The 15,000-nt window shown below is 41.1% G+C and overlaps 1 protein-coding gene across 2 annotated transcripts in view; it reads left to right on the top strand.

Moving 5' to 3' along the window:
* Positions 1-15,000, top strand: part of LOC143027230 (uncharacterized) — a 494,887-nt gene that overhangs the window by 247,695 nt on the left and 232,192 nt on the right. For both annotated transcript variants that reach the window (XM_076188447.1, XM_076188448.1), the window contains one exon: positions 134-387. In XM_076188447.1, the coding sequence (XP_076044562.1) occupies positions 134-387 (254 nt within the window). The remainder of the gene's footprint in view (positions 1-133; positions 388-15,000) is intronic.

Genomic DNA, 15,000 nt, shown 5'->3' with positions numbered 1-15,000 from the left:
TTGAAAAACAAAAAATCGTAACCAAAGTCGTTTATGGTCAAACTAAGTAGCGAAAGCAAGTAGAATGATAGCGAGAAATGCTTAGTGTGCCGCAACCCTAAGGAAGATAATTAAATTCTCAATGTTTCAACAGAGGCGTCATCGACAGCAACAGGCTGGTCAGCAGTGATTATTCGCTGAACAACAATGAGGAAAATGGCCACTGTCCGAACAACAACTCCCTAACCACACTCAACGAAAAGGTTGATCCTTTGGACGAGAACATAAATATTGACACAAGCCTTGCTGGCTCAGTTACTACTACTACTACGAATAACTCGTCAACGTTGTCCGCCATATCTGACCTTATTGACAATCAAGAACTAGCAGATTTCAACTCCAATCTTGGTAAGTACCCATTTATCTATTTATTTCATATTTAATGTTTATATTTCCGTTCGTAGAACTAATAATATAGGGAAACAAGGGTGATAGATGGAACTGAGATGGATGGGAGTGGGTACATGACTTTGACTTGGCTATCTCCCGTAAAAGGGGGAAAAAGATCATTGTATTATTATAATAATAATAATGATAATGATAATAAAAAAGGCATTTAATCAATATATAGAATTAATAATATGAAATTAAGCTTGGCTTGGTCATTATTGTGTACTTACCAATCGTGTGTATGTATAATATTTTTTATATAATGTATAATGGTGACAATAATTATTTTATCTGAATATAACTTCGGAGGATGAAATTAACTTGAGCGGTGAAAGAAAACGTAGTAGTACAGGCGACACCTTGTGTTTGAAAGAATGTAGTAGCTAAAGGGGTGACTACATAAATAAATTTAAAAACTTGTTCACTCATCAATACTATATTGGGTTACTTCATTTTAGTGAGAGTTGTAACAAATAATATAAGACAGAGAAAAGCTCACAGACTATCCAGTTTATAATGATATGTACATATGTGTAAAATAAATAAATACCATTTCTAACGATACAATTGACGAACCAACAAAATGTACAAGAACTATACGGAAGACATAGAACGTAATTTTACTCCAACCAATATAGACGACAGTATAACATACGTCACTGAGTGACGTATGGGTCACCCCAGCAACTGTTACAGGATACTTTAGGGATGCGGGTCTCTTTAAAAGGAGTACATGCCTTCTTATGAATACAAACACACACTAACCAATTGTAATTTGTAGTTTTATGTTGAATGAACATGTATCGCGACCAAAATAAATGAGCTTATCTTCAGCATTATAATATGTATATTATAGAGACAGAAAAAACTTCTGTTGTCTCCTTTGGTATGATGCCCATGAAGTTGTTCAATTAAACCTATTATTGTTTCGGCAGTGGAAGAAGGATGAAATGATAAAATCCTATCAACTAATCAGACCTAACCTACCTGAAGCACAGTATACCATGTCACAAATGTAAAATGGTTAGAAAGGATGTCGACAAATAATTGTAACTAGACATTTATTGATTTGTTACAATTTTTTTGGCCTTCCTTTCCTTCATAGAGATTCTTTACTTAAGTATTGTAATATGGAAAATGATTCATATTGATTCTGATACATTCAAAGAATTTCAGTCTTGTTCCCTGGTAAAAGTACTTTCTTGTTCTTCTCTCCTGAATGAAACCTTGCACTCTTCTTCTTTGGATGAAATATTCTCATCATACTATTCCTGGCTGAAGTTTACTCAGGACTCTTCCGTGGGGCCAGTGACTTTGATGCATCGTCTGACTGCCGCCAGATTATTTTATTTAACTAGAACAGTACTCCAACCTGGGGTCGTGGAATCCTTAAAGGTCCGCAGTAGTTTCAGAGAGGGTCCACAGACCGATAAAGAGTAGTCGGTAGTATATGTAAGACGATTTTATTTAGAATTGAAATGACCTCCAGGATGTTGGAAAACAGTGTTCCATAAGTGAGGGATCTGTGATCAAAGAGGAAGAAGACCCTGTGCCCATTAACACTGAAATGAATATCCAGGTGGCAGCAGCCAGGGTTAAAGAACCTCCAGATACGCTCGTGGGCTCTTCAAGGTGGGTGTGACTCCCTACCTTGCCGAAAAGGTACCGCGGAGATAAATAAAAACGTTTAAAGTATCCAAAATGGAAGGATGAGTACCGCTTAGGACTATAGGGGCTTAGCAATGCGGGGTTTTGACGTGAAGGGGCTCCAATGAGGTGAATCGAATAGCTTTAAGTCCCTTTCGTCTCTTCCATCAATTTCAGTAATGATTTTTCTCCTGTGGAGACAGACAATATTATGAATGGAATCAACACCAAGGAAATGTGACACCTGTCCATATAGTGGAGCTGACGTTCATGATTCGTGCTAGTAACTGGCCTAGACTGAATCTAACAGAACAGTCTCTGGCATGATACATAGCTATTTCACTGGTGCCCACCGCTATTATGCACTACACTGCCAAGGTATGTGAAGAATGTGTATACCAGTAGACTCCTAACGGTTTGGTGAGGTTGTGTGGATGGTGCGAAGTGTGGTTGCGAATGGGGTCTGAAACCAGAGTGATCAGCTCGACCATATCCATTAGGGACTGTCACTGAAGTACAACATTGGTATACCGCAAATTCACTGTCCGCCGTTGCAGAGGGATGTTGGGAAGAAGCCATGAAAGTGGGATTTGAGCAGTTGCCTACACAGTCCTTCTAACATCTCTCAGTAATCGAACCCGAAAGAAGGAATGCTGCCCACTCCTCCACGAAGGATCTATCTCTCTCTCTCTCTCTCTCTCTCTCTCTATCTCTCTATCTCTCTATCTCTCTCTCTCTCTCTCTCTCTCTCTCTCTCTCTGTCTCTCTCTTTAGATATATATATACACACACACACGTACATACATATACCAAAGACTATTTCCCCCTTACAGGCGTGTGTGTGTAGGTACATTGCAAATATTGTCAGTCACCTGTGGTGCCATCTTAACGACGTGTGGCACTTCTTGTGTACTGTAGGGGTTAAGGTACAATCGCTGATAGAGGAATCTGATACAGTAACACGCATTATTGTTCGTGTTCTGTCTGGTGGTACGTGGCAACTGTGATGTGGTACTCTGGTATTTTTGAAAGTCAAACTCACGCAGATGGCTGTGTTGACTTACTTATAGTTATGAATGTGTTTGTGCACATTGTATGCGTACCAAGCTGTGTTAGGTTCATCTGTTCACAGTTGCACATAATATAGGTGGCGGTACACTAGACTAGCATGCTGCTTCGTTTGAGTAGAAACGACTTCAGTTACAATATACTAGACATCTGTAAGAACATCTCAACAATGTGTCTAACATTCTTAAAGGTTTAACTTAGTTCGTCCTTCAGCTTCTCGCTTTATGACAAAAAGGTAATTTTAAATTCGGAAATTTGAAAAACAGAAGATCGCAACCGAAGTCGTTTCTACAACGAAGTAGCAAAAACAAGTAGCATGCTGGCAAGAAGAAATGCCTAGTGTTCCGCCACCGGCTTGGCTATCATGTCTTCATTGTTATCCACATGTAAGGCATTATTAGGAGAAACCAACTAGTTCTTGCCCTTCTTGGCTTGGTATAGACTGATATTTACAATCATATTTGTCATTTTGTCCATGCAAGAACTAAAAAAAAAATTGGGTTTGGTCACAATATTTGTCAACCTCTCAAAACATTATATATCTGTTTTTCTAACAGTCATAACGATACATTTTTAACTGTATTGTAATATTTTTCTCGAATAGGCTGCCCCGCAATGCGTCCTTTTACTGACACAGGATACGCTAATTATACTGAATGATTGAGAGAATAGGCAGAGGAATATAATAATCATACCTTAACGCAGTGAAGTTTTCTTTGTTAGTGATTGCTCGCTCCCCATTGAGACGTTCGTAAACTGATATGCTTTTTACTTCTTTTTTATTACATATTTCTATTTGAGCTATGACTCATCAAGCAGCTGTATTTTTACTGCCACTGCTGATTTGATACCACCTTACCAACTTTATCAAACAGGACTCAGTACTTTAACTTGTACAGATAATTTTGTCATCAAAAAGACAGCAGAGAAAATTAAGAATGAGACGAAGATGCACAATTTTTTATACATTTTTACAAGAAAATTGACTAGAAATGTTATTTGGAGAGTTATCGGGATATTGGATTATATATATTCCTTTGAAGAATTTTCAGTTGGAATGGGGAGCACCTGAAAGTTGTAAATATACAATATATAGGAAGTGGTGAGGTGTGAGCCGGTTAAGTGCAAGATACCATAGATGCCATAGAAATAAAAGACTACGTGACTTGAGGACCCTCTTCAGGGGTGTGATGAGGTACAGTGATCAAAGATCTTATTATATTGGCCGTAGTTAAATGTCTCGCCCATTAATTATCAGGCTGTATGGGGGCTTTGGGGAAGAGGGGAATGTCTGTTGAGGAAGGACGGGAGAGGACAGAAGACAGGGGTGAATGGAGAATGGTTGTATATGGATGATGTTGTGATAGCATGAGGTGGAATGGGCGGGTGGATGGGGGGTGAGGTAGTATGTGTGAGCAAAATTTGACGCAGCCCGAAGGTATTTCTCCCCGTCCTCTCATTTTATGCAATGGGGGGACGGAGAGGGGGGGGGGTCGCCGATTTAATAAAGCGGCCTTGCTGTGGATGTGCTGTGTCTTGCGACACTGCTTCTGACCCAGGGCAGTGGACAAGGTGCAGGGATGACCCGTCATTCAGGAGGTGCTAAGATAAGAGGGAGGGTGGAGGGGTTTGGAGTGTATTCAGGGATGGAATGGGTGGGAATGATTTTATGCCTTTTTCTTTTTGGTTACCCCCATTGTAAGGGGGAAAAAGCCTTGGTATATGTATGTATGTATGTATGTACACCCGCTTAGAAGCAACAACCCTCTATGCGTAGCATACACACACAAGCATATCGCAAACAAAAACACGACTACATTCACAAACATCTACATAAACTTTTCCTTCTACTGAAATTATTTTAATTTCTAACTTTCCTACTGCATCTGCTCATTTTAGTGTACCTACCACTAAAATTATTTCCCTTTTTTCTATCCTTCCCAGCGATAAAGCCTCCTACTCCTTTTCTAAATTTGTTGGATGAGGTTAATATGAATAGATATCCCCAAAGTAACCTCACGGTTACATGCATTGATTCCAGCCTCTAACTCCAAGTCTCCTGCCCGTCCCTCTTATGCCACGACCTCACGAAATAAATATCCCTAAAATCGCCCGGTGGCAATAGCCCTCTTTTATACACAACTATCTTTTCATTTTCATACAGACATCTCTTCCCCTCCTACAACTACCGATCAGTCGCGAGTGGGTGGTTTGTCCTAGGTACTCCATAGTCCATCACACCCCTGAAGAGGGTCCTAGGACTAGGACCGAAACGTCGGGCATTAAACTTCCTACTTTGAGTCTGGTGTTTACGCTTCTCCCCTTCAACATGGATCCCGGACTCCAGGTCTTCACACACACACACACACAAACACGCACACACACACACGCACACACACACACACACACACACACACACACACACACACACACACACACACACACACACACACACACACACACACACACACACACACACACACACACACACACCTCTCATGGCGCTGTGGTTAGAGCTCTGGCCTGCCACTACGGAGGTCCGGGTTCGACCCTCGCCCGGGGCTGAAATAATATCAGTATCGCAGCGCTGAGGGGTGTTACTCCAACTCTCGTGGGCGGGGAGTTGGGGGTGTGTGTGTGTGCAAGGTCATAGCATTACCCATAGATCGGACCTACGAGCTCTGAGCTCTCTTCCAGGAGGGAAATAGCTGTCGATCACGAGTCCAACACGTGATCCAAAGACCAAGTGAATACACACACACACACACACACACACACACACACACACACACACACACACACACACACACACACACACACACACACACACACACACACACACACACACACACACACACACACACACACACACACACACACACACACACACACACGCACACACACACACGCACATATCAATTAAAAGTGACTTCAATTTACAGGGTAGATAGGAGACCAAGCAATCTACTCGTAATTGTACAAACCTTGTACTCTTGGTGTTTTCCATGGTATGTCTCTGTTATCCTAATCGAATTGACCCTCAGAGAATTTATTATCTTAATCGAACGCCTTTGAGTTATGCCGCGTCCACACGGTCGAGCTGTGCCTAGCAGACTTTGCTCTTACCGGGCAAAGTCCGCAGACTCTGCCCGCGAAGTGTCCACACGGCTGACGAGTGACGATGGTGGTTGGAGGTTAGTTGGCCGCAAGCAGAGGTTGGGAGGGAGTGGTTCAGTGCGGTACGATAACCTTGGTTCCCGCCATACTTGGAAAGAAGGTAGCACTTTACAGCATTATAATTGCTGCCTGCATTAAAAAAAAAAACAAGAAATCACGGAGACATGTCTGATGCCGGGAGTGGTTACAAAGACGTGATTTAATGGGAAGCTCAGTGACAATCTTACGTTAATTGCAGAATGAAAATGAACAATTGTTTTGCACTTACATGAGAAAGAACATAAGCAGCTTTTCTGTTCTCCTTTCGAAAGTGGAACCAACCATATATACAAAGGCAAGAGACAAACATGAGAAAAAGCATAGCACCAATAACACGTCTTGTCGAGACCAGTACACACTAGTACTAGGTGCGGACATGGTGGTAAGGTAACTTCGGCCTGTATTCTGAATTCTATACTGAGCGGGTTTGCTAACTTTGCTCGCACCTCACCTCGTGCGTTTGGCAGCGATGTCAGCCCTCCATCCACTGCCCGCAAATGGCGCCGGGAACGGACAGTTTGATGGTTTGCCCGCTGAAATTGCCCGTTGTCGAGCCAAGCCCTCGTGCCCGGCGGACAGTGCTCGACCGTGTGGACGTGGCATTAGACCTATGGCACGGTCGGGGAGGACGTCAATACATATTTTTCTTTGGAGCTGGAATTATTTTGTGATACATAATTATTCATTTGTATGTACTTCATTTAGTTTGACATTGTTACTACGCGCCTCTTTATAAATTTATCCCGAAAATATGATCACAGCCATAATTTCATATAATTCTATATATAAATTTATCTATTCATTCATGCATTTATTTATTTTGTGATATCTCAGTACTACGGTATCTTCGTCGTGTAGGCTGTACCGCCATACCAGGGAGGGAATTTTTAGCGGGCCGCCGTCGTTTAGACCGGGGGTGGGCAACCTTAAGTGTGGGTGTTGCCAAAATCAGCCAAAAGTTTGATGCAACATTTCTCGTTTGTTAACGGAGTGAGATTAAAGATACGAGTAATGGGCACCCTCCCTCCCTTCCTCCCTCCCTCCACTTCAACTGCCAGGAGGGTCCCAATACGCCTCCCAGCATTGCATGCGGTTATCAATGGTTAAAAAAAAAAAAAAAAAAAAAATGAAGATGTATTTATCTATTTATCTACTTATTCAAATGAGCTCTGGGTTTCGTGTGTCGGGAAAATGTCGTTAGTGTGCAATCAGGTTTTGTATGCGTGCCAAGGATTGCCCATCATCACTGCCATTCTTAGTTTCATCGTCAACTCCTGTCTCCTATGGTTACCGGTACAAAGATACTATCAATATTCTTGCTGCCCTCGGCGTCTCGTTAAAAAAAAGAGTATTCGTAAGCATAAGTTACATTTTTTTGAGACAACTCATACCTTGTAGTGGTTCAAATATCCACAGTTTACTCTTATTAAAGTTTCTTAGTTTTGAAGGCCACTGCAGAAATCTGAGATTGAAAATAGTGAATTTTGGCAATAATAAGGATGGCAAAATTCAATTTTTTCCATTTGGCGATAACGTATTTATGGGTTGCATGTATTCTTGACAACATTGCATTTAAAGATATGAAACGGTTAAGATGGAGTCTGGTCGCAAAGTACTGATAGATTAAAGAAGGAAAATTCAAGTGGAATGCGGTAACATCAGACGAGGTGTTCGGCTCCCTGTAACAGCCTTAATCGGTGTTTAGAAAAAAATACACCTTGTATCTGATAACAATATTTTGCATATAATGCATCTACAGAAACATTGGACATGAATTCGAATGTATATACATATGTATGTATATATATATATATAATATATATATGTATGTATGTATGTATGTATGTGTGTGTGTGTGTGTGTGTGTGTGTGTGTGTGTTTGTTTGTTTGTTTTGTCGCACTCGTCTTCGATAATTAGCAGACAGACCCCAAAAGGCATAGTGCAAAGGTGACTGCTTCGGCCGCAGCTACGCGCCTCCTGTCGTAGCTCCTCACCACCTTCTTCTATGTAGTTCATTGTTGTTCAGGAAATGACACACATGCTCAGTACTCTCACGTGTATTTGGATTCCCGAATTTAGAGGAGTTGCACAACGACACAAAGCTGCAGTTTATGTGAAGACGTCTGGCCACATACCTTACAAAGGAACATTTTCCTCTGTGGTGTTATTCCCAAAGGCCTTGTCGCATTCTCATTGCGACATTACCAGCTTTCGTCTTGGGCTTGTCATATGTATGTATTATTTTGTGTGTTTTTTTTCAGTAGGCACAAGTAATGTTTCGTGTTTCCGCATCCGTTATGTGAAAAAGGCGATGTATTTTCATTCACCCGTTCATTTCTTATGAATCCTATTACTCATGGTACTTTCTGTACTAAAAGATATCTTCCTTGTTGTGTCTTTAGCTAGTTTGCCTTCTACTTTTGTTTAATTGTATCCCAGTTTGGGAGGATATCCAATAGATATTTATAGAACGTACATTCCTTGTGATCTGACATATAGTATTAGAACATAAAAAAATTTAGGAGACTGCAAGAGACCATGAGGCCTATACTAGAAACTTCCATTTCCTGCACCACATACCATCCCTATCTATGAAGTTGTCTAATCTTCTCGACAATCTTTTGTTTCAGCGCTCAGTACATTGTTACTAAATCTATTCCATTCGTTAACCATTCTGTTGGTAAGCCAGTATCATAATCTTTACACTTTACTAATGCCTTAAGTTCCACAAGATATTTAATGCATACAATGCACTTTGGAGTTCAACAAACGCAAAGGTATCCTTTTAGGAAAGATTTCAATCCTTTAAATGTAACGTATTATTCTGCAGCTGTTGCTGATACCATCCTCCAAGAACTCACGACCAGCTTATGCATCACCAAGCAGAACCGTCACAATACACGTGGATGAAATTATTTGTGATAAGTGATAGTTATTTAACTTTTCAAGTAAACTTGAATTTTAGTATACGGGTGATTCAGTCACTTCTTTATTTATAACAGAATGGGGGAAGAGTAAAATTTATGAGATCAGCATTATATTACTATCTTAGTCCACATTTGGGCAAAGCGTTAAATATAGCTTTACATAAAGGATAAGGGTTCTGATGAGATATTTTATTCATTTATTAAATAATTAATTTGTTAATTTATTAATCTATTTATCTGTTTTACACTCAGGTATATTTAAAGAGCTTAATTCCTAACCAGACTGATCCATTGATCCACTTGGCCGTTGTCCGGCACTTCTTGGGATTAAGTCCCAAATTCAACGTCACTTGACGAGAGACCGATTAGAGCCTCGACTAATCTACGAAGACCCAGTGTCCCATTGAAAGGTTTAACTCTTACTAATGCTAAATTATTTTGTTCACCTGACGGCCCTAAAGTGTTTAAGACCATCTTTGTTAAAAACGCTATTAACTTTCTTGTTGGAGTTTCGATATTTTATTCGGGTTAACACCCAAAGTTTACAAAGGCTTAACACATCCAACTCACAGGGATGCTTCTTGGTCTGGATAAAATACGTCAGCCCCCCCCCCCCCCCCCCCAAAAAAAAAAAAAAAAAAAAAATGGACTTTGATGGGTCCACCGAGACTGGTCCTTCACCCCACCAGGGTCCAAAGATCTCACCTAAGCTGAATAAAATCGTTTGGTGTTGATGTGTTAAACCACGAATATCCTGGTTCGTGTTTCTTAATATATCATCATTCTGGAACTCCCTGAGGCAGGTTGTCGTGTCGACATGTCTGAGCGTCACACGGTTTTGATAGAATTTGTCCTCGAGATGTTATTACTTTTGATATAATTTTTTTTAATTCTATATTAATTTTGACTTACGCCGTAATGATATCATGTGTCACATGTTCCTATAGCTCACTGAACTTCGGCCACATTGCTTAGTTTTGGGGTTTTATCAGGTGACAGTGTTGTAATACTTTGACGAGGTATATAGACTGTCGTGCCGCGTGGCTGGGTGGGCAGATTTGCAGATCATGCGAGCTTGCATGAGCAGAGTATGTTTGCGGCCTGGTCGTCGTACAGGAAGTGTAGGCTGCGTCAAGTCACCACATGTAGGCGGTGCGAGATCGTCCGCAAGGATAGAAACGCTGGAAACTACAGCCTGTAATAATAATATGTAGAGTACATGGGGGAGCCATAGTTACTAAAAAAAACTCCTTTTTTTCAAACACGTGGTTAGTTTATTCTTATTTATTTATTTTTCATTCTCGCTGGCTGAGTAGGTTAGAGCGTCACTACTTGCGGCGGAGGTCAGTGACGGTAATCTGAATCCTGCTGCCAACGAATTGAACCAAGGAGTTCATTAAATTTTACGTTACAAAATACTCAGTAAGGGACACCGTACTGGCCTGCTGATAGGAGGGGGGAGGGGAGTTCGCGACGTTATACCGAATTATTATTGATAGTTATTATTATCATTGTTATTTTGTAATGTCAGATAATTCTATTCAATTTTTGAGAAGCTCTTGTCTCCAGAGGGCTAGAAATGATCCCAAGGGGAGTTCGCGACGTTATACCGAATTATTATTGATAGTTATTATTATCATTGTTATTTTGTAATGTCAGATAATTCTATTCAGTTTTTGAGAGCTCTCGGTCGCAGCTGAGTGCCTCCTGGTCTGAGTTCTTCTCCAAGGCGGGAAGTTTAAATCATTTTGTGACGGTTAACGCCAGGCGGCTTTCTTCAGCTCTCGGGAGACACCACACACACACACACACACACACACACACACACACACACACACACACACACACACACACACACACACACACACACACACACACACACACACACACACACACACACACACACACACACACACACACACACACACACACACACACACATACACACACACACACACACACACACACACACACACACACACAGACACACACACACAGACACACACACACACACACACACACACACACACACACACACACACACACACACACACACACACACACACACACACACACACACACACACACACACACACACACACACTCGGTGGCGCAGTTGGTAGAGCGCTGAACTGTCACCATAGTGGCCCGTAGTTCTTGGTTCGAATCCTGCCCAGGGCCGAAATTATTTCGGTACCGCTGCGCTTCGGGTCGTTACTCTGACTCTCGTGGGCGGGGAGTTGTGTGTGTGTGTGTGTGTGTGTGTGTAAGGTCATAGCATTACCCATAGATCGGACCTACGAGCTCTGAGCTCTCTTCCAGGAGGGAAATAGCTGTCGATCACGAGTCCAACACGTGATCCAAAGACCAAGTGAATACACACACACACACACCCTCGTCCTTAGCCTCGGCGACTCGGGGGTCGCAGGACAGAGCAAAACCAGACTTCCTGTTGCTGAAATGAAATACTAATCGAACTTCTCTCTCACTTGAAATGCTTCTAGATGCACCTACTACCTCAGCATTTCAAGTGGGAGAGACGTTCAAACTGTATTTCAATTTAGCAACAGGAAATCTGCCTTTGCTCTGTGCTGCGTCGCCTGTGTCGCCTGCGTCTCACTTTGCGCGTAGATTTAGCGTGTTAATGAGTCAGAAATATATTGTGGGAATAATTATGTTCAGTATTGTATTGCTAGTCGTGGTGAAATGAATGCATCAACTTCTTTTAATCTAAAAATTTCCCTAAGCTGTATGTAATCGCTTAGCATTAACTAGAATGAAACTCAGATGTTCCAGTAATGCGCCTATACCCAGAGTGAAGTTAATTTGGTTGATTTTTTTTTTGTTCAACTACTATTGGACCAGAAGTTTGCCTGAGCTGAATACAATTGTTTAGATGTAGCCAGAAAAAAAGATAAGAAACTGATGAGTTAAAAAAGGAAAAATAATTAAGCAGTCTCAAAAAGAAATTATCATGTAAAAGAAAATAGTAATTGTCTGAACTGAATAAAATTGCTTTGAAATGGAACAAGAAATAAGAAATTTATTAATTAAAGAAAGATAAACAATTAAGCTCCAAAAGAAGTTAACATGAAAAGAAAATAACAATTGCCCAACCAAGGGAAGTGAAAATTTTGTTTAATGTTTTTTTTTTTTTCCGAATCTAAGTAATTTGCGACCTCCACTATTTTCTGAGATGACACAGCACTTCTCAACTTAGGGGAAAATTTTTCTAGAGGGAGGGGGGAATTTCCCTCAGGTCGGAGGGATTTTCATGATTCCAGGGATGAAATTTATCCAGAGGGAAATATGAATAATTATGGAATAAGCAAGCACATTTTGTGGTTTGACTACAAAATATAGAAAAGAACTCTTTGTTTATTATTTTGTGTTATGAAACAAGTGAGCTTTGTTTTTTAAAAGAAGAAGTCCTGCGGTTCAGACGGGTTAAAGAGAAAAAGAAGAGGAAAACGGGACACTTCATTTTCCTTCAACCTCACCCCACCAATACATAGAACATAATAAGGGAGGGGACTGCAAGAGACCACAAGGATCAGGAGTCCATGTTCGTTACCATCTATCATTCCCATCCATAAAATGATCTAACCTTTTAAAATAACCAATAGTTTCAGCTTTCAGCGCTCACTATGTGGTTACTAATTCGTTAAACACTCTATTGGTAAACCAGTTTTTGCCTACTTCCTTCTGAAGGGACAACTTCTTCGGAATTAGGTTTTGAACCGTAGAAATCGGTTCATTTATATGTCACAGGAAGAGACGCGTTTTTCATATCGGACACGGCATCAAAACCATCAGGAAAACATTCATACATTTGACCTACCTAACGTCATGCACTTTTGATCAGTGTACACGTGACTGTCACCGTCTTGTTCACTTATTGATTCTATCGGGTGGAGCCAGATGCTTTCATTCAGGTCCACTCTCCTCCACCTCCACCCACCACCACCATCCCACCTCACCCTCAGCCTAGTACTCAGAGTTCAAAGGCGTACTTGTCAAAGGGGCCGATGTAACAGATCAAGGAACCCTCTTCAGTGTGCAAGAGATGGTTTTTACGCATCGTCATTCATGTCCTTTGTGTGGACGGTTAAGTCCGAGAGTGCCAGTAGCCGCATGTACGCAGACGCCGACACTGACAGACAAGCAGAAAGGCGCACAAACGCGCACGCGCGGGCGCACGGTTTCTCTCTCTCTCTCTCTCTCTCTCTCTCTCGTCCGCTCTCTCTCTCATTCTCTTTCTCACTGTCTCTTTCAATCTGTCTCTCAATGTGTCTGTCTCTCAATGTGTCTGTCTCTCATCTGTCTCTGTCTCTCCTCTCTTTCTCTCCCTCCCTATCTCTCAAAATATCTCTCAATCTCTCTCTTTCAATCTCTATCTTTCAATCTCTCTCTTTCTCAATCTCTCTTTCTCAATCTCTCTTTTTCAATCTGTCTCTTTTTCAATCTCTCTCCATGTCTCTCTAAATCTCTCTATCTCTCCATCTCTGTCTTTCTCTCAATCTCTCTCTATCTTTCAATCTCTCTTTCTCAATCTCTCTCTTTTTCAATCTCTCAAAATCTTTTTCAGTCTCTCTCAATCTCTCACTCTTTTTCTCAACCTCTCAAAATCTCTCTCATTATCTCTCCATCTCTCCCTCTCAATCTCTCTTTCAGTCTCTCTTTCAGTCTCTCTCTCTCTCTCTCTCTCTCTCTCTCTCTCTCTCTCTCTCTCTCGCCCGCTCTCTTTCTCTTTCTCATTCTCTTTCAATCTCTCTCTTAATGTGTCTCTCTGTCTCTCAGTCTATCTCTGTCTCTCTTCATCTCCCTCTCTTCATCTCCTCTCTCTCTCTCTCTCTCTCTCTCTCTCTCTCTCTCTCTCTCTCTCTCTCTCTCTCTCTCTCTCTCTCTCTCTCTCTCTCTCTCTATCTCTCTAAATCTCTATCTCTCAATCTCTTTCAATTTCTCTCTTTCTCAAACTCTCTTTTTTCAATCCCTTTCTCCATATCTTTCTCTAAATCTCTCTATCTCTTTCAATCTCTATCTTTCAATTACTTTTTCTCAGTCTCTCTCTCTCTCTCTCTCTCTCTCTCTCTCTCTCTCTCTCTCTCTCTCTCTCTCTCTCTCTCTCTCTCTCTCTCTCTCTCTCTCTCTAAATCTTTCTCTCAAAATCTTTCTCAGTATCTTTCTCTCAAACTCTCTATCTTTCAATCTCTTTTTCTCAATCTCTGTCTCTAAATCTCTCTCAAAATCTTTCTCAGTCTCTCTCAATCTCTCACTCTTTTTCTCAATCTCTCTCAGTATATTTCAATCTCAATATCATTCTCATTATCTCTCTCCATCTCAATCTCTCTCCCTCTCTCTCAATCTATCTCTTTCTCTCAATCTCTCTTTCAGTCTCTCATTCTCTCTCTCAGTTTCTCTCTGTCTCTCTTTTTCAGTCTCTCACTGTCTCTCAACCTCTCAGTCTCTCAATCTCTCTTAATCTCTCTCTCTCTCAATATGTCTCTCAATCTCTCAGTCTGTCTTTCAATCTCTTTTTCTAAATCTCTCTCTCTCAATATATATATGTATATGTCACACACACACACGCACACACACACACACACACACACACACACACACACACACACACACACACACACACACACACACACACGCGCGGTTATTACCATTCGATCAGATCATCCGATCAATGAAGCTCTCCTCTGTAAG

Source organism: Oratosquilla oratoria, chromosome 7 (assembly GCF_046742065.1).
Source record: "Oratosquilla oratoria isolate Oo_2021 chromosome 7, ASM4674206v1, whole genome shotgun sequence".
Taxonomy (NCBI): domain Eukaryota; kingdom Metazoa; phylum Arthropoda; class Malacostraca; order Stomatopoda; family Squillidae; genus Oratosquilla; species Oratosquilla oratoria.
Note: the sequence above shows the minus strand (reverse complement) of the source record. Positions and strands in the feature narration are given on the sequence as shown.